The 23,721-nt window shown below is 42.7% G+C and overlaps 1 protein-coding gene across 1 annotated transcript in view; it reads left to right on the plus strand.

The window, feature by feature from the left end:
- Positions 1 to 23,157, plus strand: part of LOC132874226 (inter-alpha-trypsin inhibitor heavy chain H3-like) — a 34,907-nt gene extending 11,750 nt beyond the window's left edge. The window contains exons 10-20 of the mRNA XM_060910214.1: positions 3,728 to 3,909; positions 4,000 to 4,179; positions 4,357 to 4,484; positions 4,576 to 4,796; positions 5,309 to 5,359; positions 10,845 to 10,928; positions 11,030 to 11,128; positions 13,801 to 13,969; positions 22,350 to 22,498; positions 22,822 to 22,897; positions 22,982 to 23,157. Coding sequence (XP_060766197.1) covers positions 3,728 to 3,909; positions 4,000 to 4,179; positions 4,357 to 4,484; positions 4,576 to 4,796; positions 5,309 to 5,359; positions 10,845 to 10,928; positions 11,030 to 11,128; positions 13,801 to 13,969; positions 22,350 to 22,498; positions 22,822 to 22,897; positions 22,982 to 23,096 — 1,454 coding nt within the window. The 3' untranslated portion in view covers positions 23,097 to 23,157. The remainder of the gene's footprint in view (positions 1 to 3,727; positions 3,910 to 3,999; positions 4,180 to 4,356; positions 4,485 to 4,575; positions 4,797 to 5,308; positions 5,360 to 10,844; positions 10,929 to 11,029; positions 11,129 to 13,800; positions 13,970 to 22,349; positions 22,499 to 22,821; positions 22,898 to 22,981) is intronic.
- The last annotated feature ends 564 nt before the right edge of the window (positions 23,158 to 23,721 follow it).

The following is a 23,721-nucleotide window of genomic DNA, read 5'->3' on the forward strand; positions in this document are numbered from 1 at the left end:
CTCTAGAGCCACAACACACTCTTCTGGGTGTTATGGACATCGCCAAATGTTCATGATATTAATAACGATATAACTCTCTCACACAGTACCAAGGGAACCTGAATGAATGAATGAATGAATGAATGAGCCCTTTATTATCACTGTACCAGTGAAACTGACCATCAACCTGTCCTTACATACATACATACACATAAAGAGGTAGAGGTAACCCAGTGCAAGCAAGCAGCTGTCCGCTCCTGCAGCCATGAGGGCGCTGGTCACGCACCCGCTTGTCACACTGGGGGTGAAAGTGGCGAGCGCGGGAAGTGGGGGAAGGAATGCGAGGAATGCAAGAGCGTCTCACAGCAGTGACCCTCAGGGGGAGATGTTGACCCAGCAACAGCCTCGGCTGAGGCCAGTGCTGTCTCAGGGAGCCGAAAGTAGATAAGATTGGGATTGTTTGGTCTTGGGGAGAGCAGATGCATTTTTTGCATGTCCACTCGATTCGTCCATTTCTGTCCATTCTGTCCATTTTATCCAATTTGGTCTCCGAAATACTTTTTCTTTGCAAAGCCGAAAGCTTCTCCATGATGTCATCCATGTTGTGGATCAAGTTCTGAATAGCCACAGTCTGAATGCTGACAGCTCTGTCCACTGCTTCAATCATATCAGGCAGCTTTATGGGGCTTTGAACAGCTGTCACCGTTGTCTGATTTCCTCGATAAACCAGGGCAATGCCTAATCCAATCAGCAAAAGTCCTGTAATCATGGTTCCAAAAAGGTAGATGTCTTAAATGTCCTCCACAGAAAGAATCACCAGGCACATGACCCGCCACCACTCCCACACGTCCATCGTGTAACCAGCCGCGAACGTTCTGGCAGGACAGGCGGGTTCCCCCAAACCCAGGCTTCTCATCGAGAAAACTGTGTCAATTTTGTTAGGAGACCAGTTTATCAATTCCATGATTTTTTTTTTTTTTTAAGTTTAGAGAGCGGGTGGCACGGTGGTGTAGTGGTTAGCGCTGTTGCCTCACAACAAGAAGGTCCTGGGTTCGAGCCCCGGGGCCGGCGAGGGCCTTTCTGTGCGGAGTTTGCATGTTCTCCCCGTGTTCGCGTGGGTTTCCTCCGGGTGCTCCGGTTTCCCCCACAGTCCAAAGACATGCAGGTTAGGTTAACTGGTGACTCTAAATTGACCGTAGGTGTGAATGGTTGTCTGTGTCTATGTGTCAGCCCTGTGATGACCTGGCGACTTGTCCAGGGTGTACCCCGCCTTTCGCCCGTAGTCAGCTGGGATAGGCTCCAGCTTGCCTGCGACCCTGTAGAAGGATAAAGCGGCTAGAGATAATGAGATGAGTTTAGAGAGCAATGCGGAGACCAAAAGTATTGACAGGCGAGACGAAACAAAGGAGCACAAGCAGGGAAAAAAAGAAGGGAGAGGGAGAGCAGAGAAAAATGCGACCACCTTCCGTGAAGCATGGAGAAGAAAACATGTTACTTTTGTCCAACTTTCATTTTCCTTTTAGTTGCCATTAAAATTGTGATTGTTTTTGTAAACGTGTCTCAAAACATCCAGTTTCGTGTAATATCATTCCGCAGTTTTTTGTCAGTAACAGCACTGAAAACCTGAGTTCGGAGCAGCCTCCAAACATGGCCGCTCCGGACTACACTTCCCAAGCACCACAGTGCCCCTCTTCTCCGGAATTCTAGGAAGTGAACCTGTTTCCCATTTCCCCGCAATCACTTCCCTATTCACCACTTTACTATGTCCCACAATCCAGTGCACAGTTGGGAACTTCCAGTGGCCACAGCCAGGCTGCAGATAATGGTACAAAAACCAATACTGGGCTCTATAATCAGTTTCAATGTTCAAATATCAGATGTTCAAATATTATGGCAGGTTTACATGGTCTCACAGGTGATTCACACTGTCACCTCACAGCAAGAAGGGTCTGGGTTCGAGCCCAGCAGCCGGCGAGGGCCTTTCTGTGTGGAGTTTGCATGTTCTCCCTGTGTCTGTGTGGGTTTTCTCCGGGTGCTCCGGTTTCCCCCACAGTCCAAAGACATGCAGGTTAGGATACTTGGTGGCTCTAAATTGACTGTCAGTGTGAACGTGAGTATGAATGGTTGTTTGTCTCTATGTGTCAGCCCTGTGATGACCTTCCGCAAGTTGGCCGAGCAGTTAGCGTGTCCACCTCTTGACCGGGAGATCATGAGTTCTACTCATGGTCGGGTCATACCAAAGGCCATCATAAAAATGGTACCTACTACCATCTGGCAAGGCATGCTGCAATACAGAGGTGAGTGGGGAGTCAAACTCTCGCAGTTACCAGAGGACCCGCCCCCCACTGTAACCCTAGCTGTATAGGTGAGAGGCCGAGGGCTGTAGAAACGGAGATTCGACGCTGCCCAATGTGCCTCAAAGAGCTGGTTAGTACTGGGACAGGAGACTGCCTGGGAAGACCAGGTCCCAGTGTGAGAGGGACTTTGACTTGAGTTGACTGCAATGATTTGGCGACTTGTCCAGGGTGTACCCTGCCTCTCGCCCATAATCAGCTGGGGTAGACAGGATACACAGTTACGGATAATGGATGGATGGTCTCACAGATTTTTTTCAAGATTAATCCGGCTTGAAATGATTGCACATTTATAATTTGTCATCAGTTTCGATGTTCAAATATTGGACGCAAGCTGAAATGTGATGTTATAAGATTGCGTTTATGTGTCAAGTTACTGGTCCCATGGTATTTTTCGTCAGCACTGAAGCTTTTAATCGGTCATCCTTATATTATCACCCATACAGCCTTTTCCCGTTCACTCTCTGCATTGTTTATATGAAATACATGCCACAACTCCTTAGCACTATAATTCTGGACAACAACATTAACCGTGACAAATTGTAAATGTGCAATCATTTCGAGCAGTATTAATCTTGAAAAATCTGTGAGACCATGTAAACCTCTAATAATATTTGAACATCAAAACTGATTATATCATCCAGTATTGTTTTTTGTATCGTTATCAGCAGCCTGGGCGTGGCCACCGCAAGTTCCCAACTGCGCAGTGGATTGTGGGATATGTGAAAGGGGTGAATATAAGCCCAGCATTCACAAATGCTCACTGTGAAGTATTGTTCTGTGTCCCTGTGTCTGATCATCCCAAGCCTTCTGACTATCCTGCCTGACTTCTAGTGCTTTTGACTTTGTTTATATTTATTCCCTACTACGATTACTCGCCTGCTCTTTGACACTCTGTTCATGAATCGCCCGACCCTTGCCTGTCCCTGACTACGTTTTCTGATTGCTGTATTGGATTCAGTTACCAGTTTGCTGCGCATCCGCTCTCCCCTGTGCTTGCGTCTGTAAGTGCAGTATTTGCACCCTGACATTTTCTTGATGGTTTGTTACCAAACCTCAGCAAAAGTCATTCCCGAGGCCTAGGAGTTATGAGGTTTAACCTGACATTTGTCATTTTAAGATACTGATCAATAAAGTCTTACTTTATATGCAGTCAATGATTCAACTACTTTGAGTGAAAGCTTTGGTCAAAATTCCATGATGGATTTAGCAGGACGGAAATAAAATATGTATAATGCAAGTACAGATCGTGAGAAAACTTTTTATTTCCAATTGCTTTGAGATTGTGGTGCATACTATGCATCATGAAGCATGTGCATCAAGCAACATGACATGTATAAATGCATTTATTTACACCATTTGTACCTTTTATTAGTAATGATTGTGTCCCACAGGTGAAACAAACACAGGAAGAATTCAGGAAAATGTCAAAAAGGCCATTGGTGGTAAATTTCCACTTTACTGCCTGGGGTTTGGATTTGATGTCAACTTTGATTTCTTGGAGAAAATGGCACTGGAAAACGATGGAGTTGCTCGCAGGATCTACGAGGACTCTGATGCTGACCTCCAGCTGGAGGTGGGATCGAGTGTGCAAGTCATTTACAGGGATAATCTTTTAAACAGTGGCGGAGTGGCAGAGATTCAACCCTGTTTCATGCTTTGGTAGGGTTTCTATAAGGAAGTGGCCACGCCGCTCTTAACTGACGTCCAACTGAAATATACCGGAGCATCAAACCTCACCCAGACCAGTTTCAGGCAGTATTATAACGGCTCAGAGATCGTGGTGGCTGGACGAATCACAGACAACAGTCTGGAGACTTTCCAAACCGAGGTCATCGCCATTTCAGTAAGATCACCACTGCTCGAACAAACAAGCTCTTCAAATCCAGGTCCCTGTCAATCTGCTGCTTGTCAATTTGAATTCAATTCGAGAACGATTCTGAGAATCCTGAGTGTGTGACAGTTTTGATGGAAATGAAGTGTTCTGTTTTGTTTTCTTCACATTTCCCACTTTTATTTGCAGAAAAACGCAAACGTAACATACCAGGACTCCGTGTCGACAAAAGACGTCAGCGAAGTTTTACCACAACATGAAAACTTTATTCAGAGACTGTGGGCTTATCTTACAGTGAAACAGCTCCTGGAGAAAGAGTGAGTGTTTACTCGATATTGTTTCATGCTTTCCAGGAGGAAGTGATGTTGTGAATTAACGTGTTGTGACGTTTGCGTTTCTGTCCGTTAGAGTGGCGCTCAAAGGGGATGAGAAAGAAGCAGCCAGGAAAGGAGCTCTGGATCTCTCTCTGAAATATGAATTCGTGACTTCGCTCACCTCCATGGTGGTCACAAAGCCGCAGGAAGAGGACACACAGGTCGCCCACAAACCCAAAGAAGGGGCGGAGCCATCCAGACACGATCCGCCTGTATTGGCCCAGCTGCCTCCATGGAACTACGGTCTGAGACATGGTACGAAAAGTAATTTCATTTCCATTTTAGCCTGTGATAATAGAAAAAAAAGATCTACCTGCAATCCTATCACAAACCGAGGCCAACTTGCTTCAACAGGTTACCATGCACTTCATGATTAATGTCGTACAATTATGAACAACAATCTTCCTGCTCAGTTTACTGTTGCCAGCATAATGGGAGGAGGGCGTGTCATTGGAATCTCCACAGCTGACTGATATGGTGATCCACTATCCACAGCTTAGCACTCGTCCATTTTTTGGCAGCAAGCTAAAGAAATGTCCTTCCATAACACAAAATCTAACAATCATCACTACTTTAAGTCTAAATGCACACATTATCATCACAAAAGCATCCTCAAGCACATTTTACATCATCCTGTACACTGTTTTCACCCACGTGATGGTGTTCGTCTGGAGCCTTGTAAAGCAAAAAGGAAGAAAATTGGAAAAATGCACTTGGTTATTGAGCCTTTTCAGTAATTTAAAGATTTTTTTCAATGTTTTATCCAGGTGGAGGGGTCCAGACGGGTCTCGCAGCTCCACCAGGCCAACCAGGTCCACGTAATGACTTCGTTTTTTATAGTTTTTGTACGTATAAACATTCTACTTATCAGTCTTATCAACAGATCATTTTTACAAATTTATAATTCCATTTGGAGAAGGATACTAATTTTTTTTCTTTTCACGTCATGTTTGTTTGACTGAAATCAAAGACATCGGTAAATTGACGATGTTCTTCATATTAAAACAGTCATGTTAAAAGAAACAAACAGAACCTTTAAAGCTGTACTGCATTTCAGGTTTTTCAAGTGTAGGTCATAAAAAGAATTTTCCCGACACCCAATTATTTTTGTTTAGTGACCAAAAGCTACTGAATTCGAATCACAGACTTCCAATTTTATTCGTTTTTTTAAATAGAACAATTAATGAATTTATCTCCACATGGCCCTAAATTCTCCACTATTTTTTCCTGCTTCACCATGACCCAATTCAAGATACTACGTCATGCATCACGTGGTGGGCTTTCCCCGTTCACGCAAGGCATCGTGGGATACAAATTTGAAACAGGAGAGAAAAATGGAGGACGTGAGTGTGCGAATGAAACGTGAAAGAGCGACTACAGTAACGGAAAGAAAGCGAGAAGAAAAGACGTTATGTTATATACGAAGGAAAGGAAACGCAGGACCAAACTAATAAATATGGGTGCTCAGCGAGCACCTCGGTGTGATCAGCTGTTCGTTTAGCGACAGAATGATGGAACTGTCAGTGCACGCTCAAAGGGAAACCTGTAGATGGCAGTAATGCAACACTGTGGATGCCAGCTGCTGTAAAACCCAAAAGAAGAAGAAGAAGAAGGTAAACCTGCGCATGCGCACACGGACTTCCTCTGTCTGCTTGACTGCGCCAAGCGAGCGATTTCATGCACATTATTTGATTTAATCCCCTCAAATTAAATAACTTCCCAGCCACAGAATGGCCTGATATTTTGTGAGATATTAGATTAGATTAGATTAGATTAGATTAGATTAGATTAGATTAGATTAGATTAGATTAGATTAGATTAGATTCACTTTATTCAACCCACATCGGGGAAATTCACGTGTTAAAGTAGCAAGAAAATGTCAAACACATAACAAATAAAACTGAAATAAAAATTAGACAAATGAAGGATTAAATACAGAGGGCTATTTGCATTATCTACCGTGAAAAAGTATAGAAAAATTGCCTTATTGAGAGGCTCGGAAAAATTGCACATTACAGGTAGACTCTGTACAGTATATATACACACACATATATATACATAAATAATATTTATATTTATATATATAAGTATGCATAAAAAGAGTTTAGGGCCTATATTAATTGCACATAATTGCATCGATGAGAGATGGCAGAGGTAGTAGTGGTGAAGTAGTGCAAATATAACGACAAACAGGTTATTGGTGCTACGTTACAAGTTGTGGGTGTTATACAGTCTGACAGCAGTAGGTACCGTATGAATGCTTTTTGCCTGTTTTATTCAGTTCACCCACCATATACAGTTAACAACAACAGAAATAAACAAATATCACAATCACCACATTTCAGAGGGAACTAAATTTCACCGATTTTATGAAATCGAAAGGCCGTCTTGTTTTAATCACACATTATCAAGGATTTGACAAAACAACTTTTCCAAAATTTCAAAACCGTTTTTAACATTTGTTGTTGTTAACTGTATATGGTGGGTGAACTGAATAAAACAGGCAAAAAGCAGAGCTACAATTCGCTACAAACTGGCAACTGAGTGTATTTGAATAATCTCATCTCATCTCATTATCTGTAGCCGCTTTATCCTGTTCTACAGGGTCGCAGGCAAGCTGGAGCCTATCCCAGCTGACTACGGGCAAAAGGCGGGGTACACCCTGGACAAGTCGCCAGGTCATCACAGGGCTGCCACATAGACACAGACAACCATTCACACTCACATTCACACCTACGCTCAATTTAGAGTCACCAGTTAACCTAACCTGCATGTCTTTGGACTGTGGGGGAAACCGGAGCACCCGGAGGAAACCCACGCGGACACGGGGAGAACATGCAAACTCCACACAGAAAGGCCCTCGCCGGCCACGGGGCTCGAACCCGGACCTTCTTGCTGTGAGGCGACAGCGCTAACCACTACACCACCGTGCCACCCCTATTTGAATATTATAAATCATATTTACATCGAATCTCCATCAGCCCTGACATTTTTTTTTAAAGATATTTTTTGGGGCTTTTTCACCTTTATTGGATAGGACAGTGCAGAGACAGGAAACGAGCGGGAGAGAGATGGGGAGGGATCGGGAAACGACCTCTGGTCAGAATCGAACCCGGGTCCCCGGATTCATGGCATGGCGCCCCGTCCACCTGAGCCACGATGCCCCCAGCCCTGACAAACGTGTGTGTGTGTGTGTGTGTGTTTGAAGTGTAACTCTTGCAGAATCTGTGTTCTTGCTATGTCTTGTTATTAGTTATTCAATGTAAAATTTTACATGTGCTTTATATATTTTACTTATATTTATTCATTAATATCTATACATTTAGTTGTGATAAGATTTTTATTAGGGTCCACAGTAACTGGCTTAACGCTGTTGTGGTTTCCCTGTAATCAGAATCAGAAACACTTTTATTGGCAGGTATGTGAACACACACACAAGGAATTTGACTCCGGTTCCACTTAGCTTTCATAGTACAACACAGATAAAAGTGTATACACAAAACAAACAAACAAACAAACAAACAAAACCAAGGACTGGTGCAATCATAGGGAATACAGAGAGAGTCTAACTGCAGTGATCTTCAGGGGAAGATTGTTGCCCCAGCAACGACCTTGACCAAGGCAGTGCTGGCTGAGAGAGCCGAAGATAGGATTGGAATTTGTTTAGACTCGAACGGGCAGACATGACTCTTTTGCAGACTACCCCGCTCGTCCATTCTGGTCACTAAAATGATCCATTTCTCTCTGCAAAGCCGTCAACCTCTCCAAGATCGATTCCACATTGCGATTCAAGTTCTGAATAGCCACAGTCTGAGTGCCGACAGCTCTGCCCACCATTTCAATCATATCGGGCAGCTTTATGGGGCTTTGAACAGCTGTCACTGTTTTTTGATTTCCTCGATACACCAGGGCAATGCCTAATCCAATCCACAAAAGTCCTGTGATCATAGTTCCGAATAGGTAAATATCCTCAATGTCCTCCACAGAAAGAACCGCCAGGCACACGACACGCCACTTCTCCCAAGCGTCCCTCGTATATCCGGCTGCGAACGTTCCGGCAGGACAGGCTGGTTCCCCCGAACCCAGGCTTCTCGTCGAGAAGATTGTGTCAATTGCATGAAGAGACCAGTATATCAAATCCATGACTTTTGATTCGAAGAGCAATGCAGAAAGGGTCTCTCAGACAAGACGAGTCAGCAGAAGCAGGAAAGTTCAGGGCAGGGAGAGGCAGAGAAATGTGAGATGAGAGGAAAAAACACCCCCACATTATGCTCCTATCAGGAGCACAATGTGGAAACATTAAAAAAACCTCAGCGCGGCTTTCCGTGAAAGCACGGAGAAGAATTAACACAACAATTACACAAAACATAGAAAGTACGAGAGAGCAAAGTCCCGAGGCAGCCGTCCGCGGCGCCATCTTGGAATATATATCCAAGATATATTGGATATATATATTGGAATATCATATATATATATATATATATATATATATATATATATATATATATATATATATATATATATATATAGTGAGATTTTTTTTAGTTATATATTTCCTGTTTGATATATTGTAAAATTGACTCACTGTATAATTATAATTATATATGAAGAAGCTAATAAAATCAAAATCAAATACTGTATCTCTCTCTGAGCAACGATCTGACATACCTTCACAACTTAAGAAGTAACGAGACCATTAATGACTTCAAAAACTTATCTCTATTCTGTGTGTGTGTGTGTGTGTGTGTGTGTGTGTGTCCTCTTCTAGACCATGATTATGGTATGTACAAACATTTTATTGCCATATTGATGTTATTACTTTGATATTACAGAAAGCCAAACTATTCAGAACTAAGCCTTCAGATATTATTATTATTATTATTATTATTGTTGTTGTTGTGGGGCGGCACGGTGGTGTAGTGGTTAGCGCTGTCGCCTCACAGCAAGAAGGTCCTGGGTTCGAGCCCCGGGGCCGGCGAGGGCCTTTCTGTGTGGAGTTTGCATGTTCTCCCCGTGTCCGCGTGGGTTTCCTCCGGGTGCTCCGGTTTCCCCGACAGTCCAAAGACATGCAGGTTAGGTTGACTGGTGACTCTAAATTGAGCGTAGGTGTGAATGTGAGTGTGAATGGTTGTCTGTGTCTATGTGTCAGCCCTGTGATGACCTGGCGACTTGTCCAGGGTGTACCCCGCCTTTCGCCCGTAGTCAGCTGGGATAGGCTCCAGCTTGCCTGCGACCCTGTAGAAGGATAAAGCGGCTAGAGATAATGAGATGAGATGAGATGTTGTTGTTGTTGTTGTTGCTGCTGCTCTCAGTGAAAATTGAGTTTTAAATCATTTTGATTGGTTTAAAAGTTTGCCATTTGAATTCAAAAGTTTAAAATGAGACAGTGTTCTGAGACTGATCACTTCATGAGACTGATGAGCCAAATTTCCAGTGAACGATGCTGCTGGTGTGCACCTCACATTTCCAGTGCCTCCTGTATAAACAGACCCAGTTCCCCCACACCCATGATGTATTAATTATAACAGTCCGCCATTATTTCTTTTGTTGTGTGTTTATAAGAAATAAGAATAAAATAAGTCACAAAGAAGTGGTATGATAAATAATTTCCATCATAATTTTGATCCTGTTTGACATTTTTCTCAAAAAAATTTTTTGTCTTCTTTCTCCTGTGTGTCTTCAAGTTGGAAGAGGGGCAGGTTATCATCCAATTCCAGGTATATATATTTAACAGTTATTCCATGTAATCGAGTCGTACATGAGCTGATCACAGCTATAATCCGTGTATGACGAGATTGAGTGGAATAACTGTTTTATTCTATCCACATTCACTGGATTTTGAGAAAGAGAGCATTTTTATTTTTTGCAAATTCAATAAATAAAAACTTTATACAAAATGTCCGACAAAATCATTTCCACTTAGAATGTAAACAAACCAGTGAAATGACAGGAGCAATTTGTGAAAAACGCAATAATAATAATTCTTGAAAAATAAAAAAGATATGTTCTTACCATCAAATACTTTTATTCCATATTTTGTTGCTTTTTTGTTTGTTTGTTTGTTTGTTTGTTTGTTTGTTTGTTGGGGAGAGTCCTATTCTTCTTCTTTAGGGTTTTTTGGTAGTTGCAAATGCCGCAAACCGTTAGTAAATCTGTCCCTTTATTATTATTATTATTATTTTAAATTTTGACCCTGCTGTGCTCCTTTCAGTCATTTCAGAGTTTTTTGTTTCTGTGTTTCATAAATGCTCATGAATTTTCTATTCTCAACACATGATTTTTTTGCCTGTTGAATATCATTAGGAAGTCCTCTCAGCATTCCACAACCAACACTGCTGGCAACATTCATCAGCGTCACTGGAACACCTCCCACGTCTCCCCCTGCAGGTCCAATCAGAGCTTTCAGAAAATCTGCATTGATTGCATCTGACTCCCGTTCCATCAGAGTGCAGTATGTCATCATTCTTTCCTCATTCTCTCTCTCACAGTGAGTGGAGTGAAGTTCTTAATCTCTGCAAAGCCAAAACAGATCTGTTATTACACACCTGGAGGCCAGAAACTCCGCCTCCTTTTGGACACCTCATCAGGTGGGCAGCTTAAAGTTTTCAAAGGTTTCCTTTGCCATAGAGAGTTGGACAGGGGACAGCGTGTGGGGAAATGCTGAGTGGTTAACACCTGGGCTGGGCAAGTTTAGCAACAATGACTAGGAATATTCAGTTAATAAAAATATCAATGTCATAAAGTATATAGGCATAAAGAAAAGTAAAATAAACTAAAAAAAACTAAAATATATTATATAATAAAAGACGCTAAATCGGGAAGTCAGTAACGGTCGGAGAGGGGAGAGTCGAATCCTCTGCCATGTGCAAAATGTCATGGTGTCCAATGAGCAGAATAAAGTTTAATGGAGATGAATGTAAAGGGAGCAGACAGAAAGTCTAATGTTCACGTGTGTTAAAGCAGGCGTGCAGTGAGCAGGAGTTCGGTTTGTGGGAAGTCAGGATCAACCTCATAGAAACTCCTCTCACTCCTAAACAATTAATTCCAACCATTTTCCTCCTCAAAGATGAGGCTAGAATACTGGAAGAAGCACATCCAGGCACTTATGGATGCAGGCGCAGGGGAGAGCGGGTGCCACAGGCGCAGATAGAGGGTGGGACAGGTGGGATTCGTCCCACCCAGATTTAAATTCACCTCGTTCGGTCCCCCCCACTTATAGGGAGGAAAAAACGTCTATGCTGTCTTTCTTTGCATAAGGCAAACCTCACGGAAAAATCAAAAGACTAATTACCATTCGGTTTATTGAGGTGCACAGCAGTACATACATGGTTGCAACAACTCACATAAAACAAAACAAAGACTGATATTCGGTTGGTTGAGCTGCGCAGACTGCACAGGTTGTGAGCTTGCGCTTGGTTGCTATGGTTACCCACAACAAGTTTGACAGGCATATCAGGGACAGCTCCTAGTTCTGGACCCCAACACGGCATGATGAAGGGTGCCAAACTGAAAAGGCAGAAAACGACTGCATCGTTTTTTCAAAAAACAACGACTGTAAGTAAACTGTGCCTTACTTTATCATATCACCTTGCAATTTTTTGATAGTCTGTTCAAAGTAATGTCGTAGTGAAAGTAAAATCGTACGTAGTAGAGATGCCTTTCTGGTAGCCTCCTTCTTTCAGTGGTAGCCTGTAGATACAGTGCTCAGAAGGCAGTTTTAAGGGCATCAGAGTATATTCCTCGCACAACACATGGTGGGGGTGGGGTTGGTTTGCTGGCAGCATTGTCCCCCCCACCCCCCCCCACCCCCCCAGTTCAAAAAACGTATCTGCGCCCCAGGCGGGTGCATCGCAAACTGGTAACCAAATCGGCAAACGGAGGACGTAGTCAGGTTCGGGCGAGGGTCGGTCGATCAGCAAACAGCATATCAAAGGACAGGCGAGGAATCAAAGTCAAATAAACATAAACAAGAAGACAGAGTCATCTATATCCCCCGCCCTGTATACCAAATATATACCAAGTTTCAAGATATTATTTCACATTTTTCAAGTTCTGCTGCAGGAAACCAACCCGACCTCTTTACACTGACCTCAGCAGCCCATGGCATAAACCCACTGGGCCTTTGGTCCAGGTGAGATAAAAATTAAAATTTCTCACATTTTAGTATGAAAATGTTATGGGTGATGAGATGTGGTGAGTTAGGATCCAAAAGCAGAAACACAAACCAGAAAATACAATGAATAAAAAAAAAAAGATTTAATTGAAATCCAAGAGAGTAAACAAACAAAAATAGCAAAAATAGTCCAGACAAAAACGAGGTAGGCAAAGACAAAATGCTCGTATGAAAAAAACATGAAAAATAGTCCTGACAAAAAACTGTAAACAAAAAACGTAGCACAAAAAAACATGAAAAAACGGCAAGACGAGAGTGCAAAAACTGTGGCAAAGAATGGGCAAAAACAGAGAGCAAAAATCTAGGAAGCAATAATGGCACAGAGACAACATGAAAAACCAACAAGACGTTCTGGCAAAGTCCCCATCTGAGAACGGCCCTTTTAAGCACAGCAGAGCAAACCAGGAAGTGGATGCCGGCAAGAAGTCCTGTCCCGGATCCAGATTGTGCTGAACTGGGAGATAATGATTCTCCAGAGTGGAAGTCCGGGGCGGATCATGACAGAAAAGGCACATCTACATCACCTTGTTAACATGTATACCAAGTTTCAAATCTATATCATGAATAGTTTTGGATATACGGTATGCTCCGGAGACGAACATTGCTCTTAGAAACTAAGTCAAAATCTAATTTTTATGTAAAAATTTGAAAAATACTTTTTTTCAAAAATCCAAAATAGCAAAAGGCATCAGTTCACATGTTGCCTGATGTGTACACTAAGTTTCATGAAGACATTTTCAGTAGCTTTACAGATATGGCCCAGAAACAAAAACGTGACCAGATGGACAGACAGACGGAACCCGTTTCTAAAGTCAAAAAGCAATAGAAGTTGGGCAGAAAATCAGAAGGCTTAGTATATTCCAGTACAGGACACTAATTATGAAAAATTGTTGATTGTTTTCCTGGAAGTGATCAAATGTAAAATAAAAATCAGATCATGTCCAAAACCTTTTCAGATATACTGCGGTACTGGTGTCGATCTGAGTAAGGGACAGCAGCAGTGTGATCTCAGGGGCATTTTGGGGACAGTGTATAACATTTCCTCTGGTCCATCTCTCTCTCTCTCTCTCTCTCTCTCTCTCCCAGATATCTCTATAAATGGAGAACTCTCAGATAAAGGCTTCCAGCTCGTTGTTTTTCATTATAAAACGGCTAAGCTTTCCGTGAGCCCTACTGAAAGTGTCTACTCTGACAGCGAGAACAGTGTGAAGTTTGTCTGGGGGCAGTCGGAGCCCAGCAGGCACGAGTCACACGGGTAAGAGCAAAACCCAACTGTTTTGTTCATGGCTTGTAAGTTTTACCAATATGCTCCAAGTTGAACCAAGATGGAACACACAAAAGTACTGAAATATCCTGAAGTGCAGGATCAAACCTCTGCCCAGGGAGATGCTCCACATTCCCACCACCTGCTGCAAAATCTCATCTCATTCATCTCATTATCTCTAGCCGCTTTATCCTTCTACAGGGTCGCAGGCGAGCTGGAGCCTATCCCAGCTGACTACGGGCGAAAGGCTGGGTACACCCTGGACAAGTCACCAGGTCATCACAGGGCTGACACATAGACACAGACAACCATTCACGCTCACACCTACGGTCAATTTAGAGTCACCAGTTAACCTAACCTGCATATCTTTGGACTGTGGGGGAAACCGGAGCACCCGGAGGAAACCCACGCGGACACGGGGAGAACATGCAAAGAAAAAGTACTTCAGGTGTGAAATGACGGAAGGAGAAACCATAACTGAGCATTTAAAATGAATGAAGGAGCTAACTGACAAGCTAGGGGCTATAGGTGCTGTAATTGAAGATGAAGACCAGACTGTAACACTGCTAGGTAGCCTGCCACCAAGCTATGCAACAGTTGTCACTGCACTAGAGATGAAGATGGACAATTTGACACTGCAGTTTGTGCAACAAGCATTAATAAATGAAGAGCAAAAGCGAGTCCATGCTAATGATAATGTTGGTCGCGCTGCATCCGGTGGTGCATCAGCAATGTCAACACAAGTTCGTGGAGATCTGCAGGCTAATACTAAGGCAGTGGGAGCAGACAGATCTAAATGGAAATGCTATAAGTGTGGGAAGGAAGGAAATTTAAAGTGTAATTGTCCAAGTATGAAAAATAAAAATCAAACCCACAAGGCTAAAAGCATGACGTGCGAGGATGCTGAAGATTCATCTGAGAGTGCCTTTGTCGCTAAAGAGGCTAATCAGAATGAGATGCCGCAGCAGGTCGAGTGGCTGATTGACTCTGGAGCATCAAAGCACATGACCTGTCATAAGGAAATTCTTCAAGACTACCAGGAATTCTCTAAACCACAGTCAGTGAAACTGGGTGATAGCAGAGTAGTTGACGCCCAAGGACTTGGTAACGTCAAACTGAAAATGACTTTCAAAGTTAGTGATGTCAAAGATGTCACAATGTATGATGTACTGTACGTTCCCAAGCTATCTGGGAATCTCTTCTCAGTGGGAGCTGCTGCCAGAAAAGGAAATACAGTGCAGTTTAAGAAGTCTCGGTGCTACATCCGTGGCAAAGATGGAGATCTTCGAGGGATGGGAACACAAAGATCTGATGGATTGTATCAGCTGGATGTTGAGGGAAGTTCGCCTGCCTGTCATGGTGCAGCAAGTGCATCAGTAGCAGCCAGTCTATGGCATCAATGACTGGGTCACACTACGAGGTTGAAGGAGCTTAAGACTCTGGTAAGTGGAGTGGATTTTTCTGCAGAGAAAGAAGTCTCTATTTGTGAAGCATGTGTGGAGGGCAAGTTGTCTAGAAAGCCTTTCAAGCCAGTGGAAGAAATCCGTTCCAGGCGCAAGCTACAGCTGATCCATAGTGACGTCTGTGGTCCCATGCAGACTGAATCCAAAGGTGGATCAAAGTACTTCGTGACATTTATTGATGACGACTCAAGATGCTGCAAGGTATACTTCATGAAACAGAAAAGTGAAGTGCTTAGCAAGTTCAAAGAATTTGAAAAAACATTCTCAAATGAGTGTGGACAAAAAGTCACAAGACTGAGAACAGACAATGGTGGGAAGTACACATCCACAGAATTTCAAGAATACTTGAAGGCTCAAGGCATCCATCATGAAATGTCTGTACCTCATACACCTCAGCAAAATGGTGTAGCAGAAAGAAAAAATCGGACTTTAGTTGAAGCAGCTAGGAGTATGTTGTCTCATGCAAAGTTGCCAAAGACTTATTGGGCAGAGGCTGTAGCAACAGCAGCTTACATACAGAACAGGCTGCCCACATCTGTTCGAAAGCAAGAGACCCCCTACCAGAGATGGTGTGGTAAAAAGCCGAATGTGAGTCACATGAGAGTGTTTGGTTGTGTAGCCTATGCACATGTCCCAGACATAGAGAGAAGAAAGCTGGACAAGAAAGCTGTGAAGCTTTGTTTCATGGGATATGCAAACAATGCCAAGGGTTACCGCCTGTTTGATGAGGAGAAAAGGAGGATTCTAATTCGTCGGGATGTTGTCTTCAATGAGTCAGACTTTGACTGGAAACAGAAAGTGGAAGTTTCTTGTTCAGAGAATGAGACTACCATGAATACAGATGAAAGGGGAGCATCAGTTGATAAGAAACCTGTCAATGAAGCTCCAAGAGAAGGCGTCAGAATCAGAAAGCCTCCAAAGAGGTATGGATGTGATGAGTTTTCTGACATAGTGACTGTTGAACATTATGCCAATGTCTGTTGTGTAACAGAACCAAAAACACTAAAGGAAGCAATGATGAGTCCTAATGCAAAGGAATGGAAGGAAGCGGCTGACTTGGAGTATGATTCGCTGCTTGATAATGAAACTTGGGACTTAGTGGATTTACCAAGAGATCGCAAGGCCATAGGATCGAGATGGGTGTTCAAAGTCAAGCATCACAGTGACGGACAAGTGGAGAGATACAAGTGCAGGCTGGTCGCTAAGGGTTACTCACAAAAGTACGGCGATGACTACGATGAAACTTTTTCACCCGTGGTACGTTTCAGTTCCATTTGTACATTGCTGTCCTTTACTGTTCAGAATAATCTACATGTTCATCAGATGGATGTCGTAACTCATCTCATCTCATTATCTCTAGCCGCTTTATCCTTCTACAGGGTCGCAGGCAAGCTGGAGCCTATCCCAGCTGACTACGGGCGAAAGGCGGGGTACACCCTGGACAAGTCGCCAGGTCATCACAGGGCTGACACATAGACACAGACAACCATTCACACTCACATTCACACCTACGCTCAATTTAGAGTCACCAGTTAACCTAACCTGCATGTCTTTGGACTGTGGGGGAAACCGGAGCACCCGGAGGAAACCCACGCGGACATGGGGAGAACATGCAAACTCCGCACAGAAAGGCCCTCGCCGGCCCCAGGGCTCGAACCCAGGACCTTCTTGCTGTGAGACGACAGCGCTAACCACTACACCACCGTGCCGCCCGATGTCGTAACTGCATTCCTAAATGGACATCTAGAGGAGGAAATCTACATGGAGCAACCAGAGGGGTATGTCAAACCAGGCCAGGAGCACTTAGTGTGTAGACTGAAGAAGTCAATCTATGGGCTTAAGCAGTCTCCTCACTGCTGGAGTAAGACTTTCACAGAGTTCATGAAGGATATTGGATTCAAACAGAGCACATCAGACCCCTGTGTGTTCGTGAGATCTCAACAGGAACTAGAGATACTAGCTGTGTATGTTGATGATTTGATTCTGATTACAGAGACAATAGAAAGCATGAATGAGTTGAACGTTGCTCTGAAGATGCGCTAAAAGATGAAAGACATGGGTGAGCTGTCTTACATATTGGGCATCTCAGCTGTCCAAGACAAGACAAAGAACTGTGTGTTTCTTCACCAGAAGCATTACACTGAAGCCATTCTTCAGAAATATGAAATGGATAAAGCCAATCCAGTTACAACCCCAGCTGATGCAAATGTGAAGTTAAAAAGAAATGATGGTGTCAGTAAGCCAGTGAACCCAAGTACTGTACCTATCAGTCCATTGTAGGTAGTCTGCTGTATGCTGCAATGGCCACAAGACCAGACATCGCACAAGCAGTGAGTCTTGTGTCAAAGTTCAATGCAGATCCAACTACTGCACATCTGACTGCTGTGAAAAGAATTCTTCGTTGCTTAAAGGGCACCGTGAACCTCGCTCTCAAGTATGAGCGGTCAGAGTCTGGAACTTTAGTCAGGTTCTCAGATGCTGACTGGGCTGGAGATCAGGATGACCTTCGCTCTACAACCGGTAATGTTTTCATACTGGGTGGAGGAGCAGTGAGTTGGCTCAGCATTCTTGCCACCTTTTGCAACCCCTTAAAACCGCACCTGGACGTATTCAGCTTCAGCTGTTGACAGTGCAACTGTTGACTGTTTCTAGAGTCAACAGTTGCACTGTCAACAGCTGAAGCTGAATATGTCCAGGCACGGTTTTAAGGGGTGGCGAAAGGTGCCAGTTGCCACTGTAAAAATATGTCTTGCCACCCCAGTTGCCCCCCTATTTTAAAAATAATTATTTATTAAAACACATTTTTGAAATTCAATTATCTATCTACAGAGATAAGCCCTCATCTCATCTCTACCTACCGTTATTTACATTATTTCACACCCCACCCCACCCCCAGAATTTTGAAATGGTTTCATCCAGAGAGAGACGTTCTGTTAGCATTACTAGCAGGTCAGCCTAGCTCGCGTTTTCGCCTGTGTGCTATTCAGTTTAGTGATATACTTAATTTGTTTCTTTTAGTTTTATGGAAATCACAGATGTGTTCATCCTTATAAGTTTGAAGTCTTCAGAAAAGATCCACGATCTAAACCGTTCGCTATCTGTCTATTTTTTGATACATCGCTAGGGCAGAATAGTTCCATTCATCGCTTGGGAATATACTTTCAGAAAAGATGGTTTAGATGGTTGAATTCATTTTCCTTGATGGTACAATAGCTCAATACATATTTGACAAGATGACTTGATTGTGAGTCTTTCTTGAGCGTAAGTAAAAATGATTTCTACGATTTGCATAAACTGCTGCATCGACAACCTATGCCCCCCTCCTGGAAACTATGCCCCTCCTTTGCCACCCTAAGGAAAAATCTCTGGAGCCGCCACTGAATACGTTGCTCTCAGCCAGGCAGCACAGGAGTGGACCTGGCTTACACGACTACTGAGTGATCTCAGAATGGATGCTATGCCTAGCATGATCCTGGAAGACAACCAAGGGGCTATCGCCATCGCGAAGAATCCAGTTGATCATTCAAGGACAAAGCACATAGACATTCGTTATCACTACATTCGTGAATGTGTGCAGAATGGACAAATTCAACTGCAATGTTGTCCTACAGAAGACATGAAGGCAGATATCTTGACCAAGCCATTAGAAAAGCAAAAGTTTGAGTATCTTAGGAGAGAGATTGGACTTTGTGCTGTGTAATTCTGTTAATGTGCACTGTTTAGTATTGAATAGCCTAAGTTAAGAAAACTGTAAGCAAGGTAAAAGGGAAGAAGAAAAAGAATCTTGCTAATTTGAGTAAATAGGGCGTGTTGTCCCGAAAGTGTTTAAGCTTAACTATCCTCCGAAGTAATATAATTTAGTGAAAAAAATGTCTTAATTTCATTTTAAAATTAAGTGGGAGTGTTGTAATACGGTAATTTGACAATGGAAGCTAAGACAGGAAATACTGCCACCTAGTGTCTGTCTGTATGTTTCGCTCTCGTTCTGAATAAACACGTAAAACTTCAATAGAAATACAGTCAGGAAATCATGAGGAAGCAGGCCATAATCATATAAAAACAAGATCAGCTGTGAGCTACTGCTCACTTACGTATCCCCCCGCTCCCGCTTACAGTATATCAGAATGCAAGCAATTGAAGGAATAGGACACTTATTATGAATGGAGACTTCAGCAAATAATGAACCCTGAAACAAGTAAGTAAAGAGCAGTGTCTCTCCCCAGGGATTTCAAATAGCATCCTGGGAAACTGTCATTTTGAAATAGCATTTTGCTTCTTGAAATAGCATCAAAATCCACCCTATATGTTTCATAAATACATTCAGTCGGTAAACAGGAAGTCAATGACCTGATAATGGCATACACGTTATAGAACCCCAAGCAGGTGCAGGTGGAACCCATCTTATGTAAACCTGACATCTCAGGTCTGGTGTTCTCTTTGCTTTTGAAGTGTGTGGTATCATCATACCAAGATCTAAAGAGCCCTCGAAGAACCTCAGGAAAAAAAAAAAAGGGTTATGGATGGCGATTAATCTGGCAAGTGATTTCAAAAGAACCCCAAGAACCCCAAAATTTCAGCACTGAATCTGCAGGTAACTCTTGCAGCCTGCTGGTGTGAAAGTCAAGTCAAATCAAGTTTATTTGTATAGCGCTTTTAACAATAAATATTGTCGCAAAGCAGCTTTACAGAATTTGAACAACTTAAAACATGAACTAATTTTATCCCTTATTTATCCCTAATGATCAAGCCTGTGGTGAGGGTGGCAAGGAAAAACTCCCTCAGACGACATGAGGAAGAAACCTCGAGAGGAACCAGACTCAAAAGGGAACCCATCCTCATTTGGGCAACAACAGACAGCATGACTATAACATTAACAGTTTTAACATGAAGACAGTTTTGTTGATGTTATAAACTCTTCACTGATGGAAACTTGAGTGCAAAACTGTTCATGATAACTGCATACATCTACAATCAGAACGAGATTGGACAATTTTGACCTGCACAGGAGACGTGCCAGGAAAAAGGCTATGCTCTCTGAAAGGAACGTTAAAGCAAGACTACAGTTTGCCAGTGAACATATCGGTAAAGACCAGGCCTTTTGGAATGACGTGCTCTGGACAGGTGAATCAAATGTGTGGTGCAGACCAAAGACGGCTTTTCAGGAGAAGAACCTCATTCCACCTGTGAAGCATGATGGAGGGAAATGTTCTGGTTTGGGGTTGCGAAGCTGCCTCAAGGACTGAGAAGTTTGTATTCGTTGATACAATTCTGAATTCTGAGCCATATCAAAGAGTGCTTGAAGATAACATGAGGCCATCTGTTCAATCATTGAAGTTGAACCGGAGGTGGACCTTTCAACAACATAATGATCCTAATCATACAGAAATCCACCAAGGAATGGCTCAGAAAGTGGAAATGGAAGGTTATGAATAGGGGGCCGAGTCAAAGCCCAGATTCAAAAATGAAATGTTTGGGGAGATTTGAAAAGGGTAGAACATGCAAGAAAAACCTCAAGCATCTTGCAAATGAAGGAATTTTGCATGGAAGAGGGGTCAAAAATTTCAGCAAGCTGATGTCAGAGACTGGTGGGCAATTATAAAAAATATCATTACATCATCATTACATCACAGGCGTTCAGCAGACACTCTTATCCAGAAATGGACACCAAACCCAGAGCAGCCTGGAGAGCAGATGGGGATTTGGTGCCTTGCTCAAGGGTACTTCAGCCATTCCTGCCAGGCTTGTAGTATTCGAGTCTGACTCGTGCCCAAATTTTAAGGACTCATGACTTGACTTGGACTTGAGCACTGATGACTTCGACCCGGACTCGTACATTAACCACATTCGGACTCGTAAATTGGAGATGAAGACTCAGATTTTTTCTTTATTTTTGTAACATGCCATAATAATTTGGCATAAGATATTTATATCTACATTAATTTTTGTACTAATCTCTTGTAGAAGTGTCACACCTGCGCGCCTTGGCATGTGTATTAGATAGACTCTAGGGCACACTCCGGACAGTGCACACACCAAGCGGAGTCTCACATGCACCGTAAACGACTCACATCTGCACAGGATTAAGGCGCAATCAGTGCGTCGATATAAAAACTGTGAAGACACATTTACTGTGCGAAGTATTGAATTGCGTTGCTGACACATTACCGAGTGTTATTTCCTTGTTTGGTTTCCTGATCCCTGATTTCCTGTTTCTCGTCTTTGATTCTGCCGAGCCTACAGTAGCCTGTTTGTGCGTTCTGGATTGTTTACCGTCTTCACCTGTATTAATAAACACACCTTCTGCACTTACATCAGTCTCCCAACCATCTCTGACAGAATACGTCACACTCCCTGAGAAAGAGAAGCACATTCACCTGTTCATATGTCATGTTCAGGAACAAACTAATGTTAATGGTGCGGTTGGAGTCTTGTTTTCGGACTCGACTCAATTTTTTAATGGCTTGGACTTGACCACTGGGGACTTGAGACTGGACTCAGACTCGAGGTTTAGTGACTCGACTACAACAGTGATTCCTGCTGGTCCAAGGAATCAAACCAGCGACCTTTTGGTCCCAAAGCTGCTTCTCTAACCATTTGTCCATGGCTTCCAAGAAGTTATTTCTGTTCAAGGGGCAATACTAGCTTCTGAAATTAAGGGTGTAATTACTTTTCCACAGAAGAATATTACATCTATTGATGTTTTTTTTTGAATGAATGATTGAAAGAGCTAATTTTCCTTGTTTTGTTCATCACCTTTATCTACAGGTACTGTAGGAAAAGAGTGAAAAGTTTGCTTGTTTAAATATGTTGAGAAACGTCTCCAATGTCCATGTGATGCACCTTTTTTTTTCACGTGACTGTACTAGACATGGCATCTTCAACAAACTCATCATTTTGTCTTTCCACAGAGTGGCAATATTTCAAAGGAGCAATGAATTAGACGTCACCTTGGGAAGCGTGCGTGTTGTTGTCCTCCTTCATAAGAAGGACGGAGTCGTGTTTCTGTGGCCTGTTGCTCATCAACAAGCAAATAATGCGAACATTCAAGGCATTCTGGGTAAGAGACGGCACAAAAGTTTCCCTTTTAAATTATTCTAGTTTTCATTCAGAACAGACAGTCCGACTTATGTCAAACTGTGACAGATGTGAGCGAGTTAACTGGCTCACTGGAGGCTGGATAGCTAACTGGAAGAGCAGGAGGAGATTGGAACCAAATTGCACCATCATGTCCAGTCATAGAGCTTGTTTTTACGTGAAGTTAAAGGTGTAAAGATGTTCATGGTTTCTTCGAGTCAGTAAAATAATTACCCATAATGGAAAAGCAAACCTAAAGCAGCACTAACAGTACTGATACTGACTCAGGATCTTTTGATATTCAAGGAAAAACTGATCTTCATTATGAGAAGTTACCAGGATCAAAGCTCAAAATCAAGGACCAGGAAGTTGAGGCATCTCAGTAAGGAAATGGAACTGTTTTAATGCATTGTTTGAGTCACTTTCATGGATGCTCTTAAAAAGACATGTTTCTGCTTGATTCCAGGAGCTCTGCCATCGACTACAGATTTCCTGCAGCCCCGAGTGTGGAATGTTGGCTTGTACCATTCCAGTCTGCCCTGCAGGGGGAGCTTTCTGACTTCACCGTCTCAACGCTGTAGAGTTCTGCACTTACCTGTACTGTGTGAATCTTATTTGAAGCTGAATGCTGGTATATCCTGCTAAATCACAATTATATCGAAATACAATAAAATTCTTGCCCCAGCTGCAACATGGCCAAAGTGTTATTTGGATTTTGACTGTAAAGTTCCAAGTGAAGGAACACGATTGCGTTGTCAGTCTCTCTGTGAACTTAAATACCATGAAACGTTGTTGATCCATGACCCTGGTGCAACACACACAATACAAGTGTATGACACAAGAACTACACACAGTGTGAGACGAGTGCAAGACCAGTACAGGAAAAAAAAAATACAACCCCAATTCCAATAATGCTGGGATTGAAATAAACACAAATAAAAACAGAATGAGATGATTTGAAACTCCTGGAAACTAGTGAAAACAGTATAAACACAACATATCAAATGTTGAAGCTGCAAAATATTATTGTTTTTTGAAATATATTTTGAAATGGATTCCAGGGAACTTTCGATTGTTGTTCAATCTGTGGACATGAATTCAACTGAATTATTTATCTGTGACTGTGGTGCAACAGAACAATACAGAAGTATGAAAGAAGAAGTTCAAAAGGCTGAAAAAAAATCTCTGATCTGAGTTCGTTTCATC

The sequence above is a fragment of the Neoarius graeffei genome, chromosome 26, assembly GCF_027579695.1.
Source record: "Neoarius graeffei isolate fNeoGra1 chromosome 26, fNeoGra1.pri, whole genome shotgun sequence".
In the NCBI taxonomy this organism is placed as follows: Eukaryota; Metazoa; Chordata; class Actinopteri; order Siluriformes; family Ariidae; genus Neoarius; species Neoarius graeffei.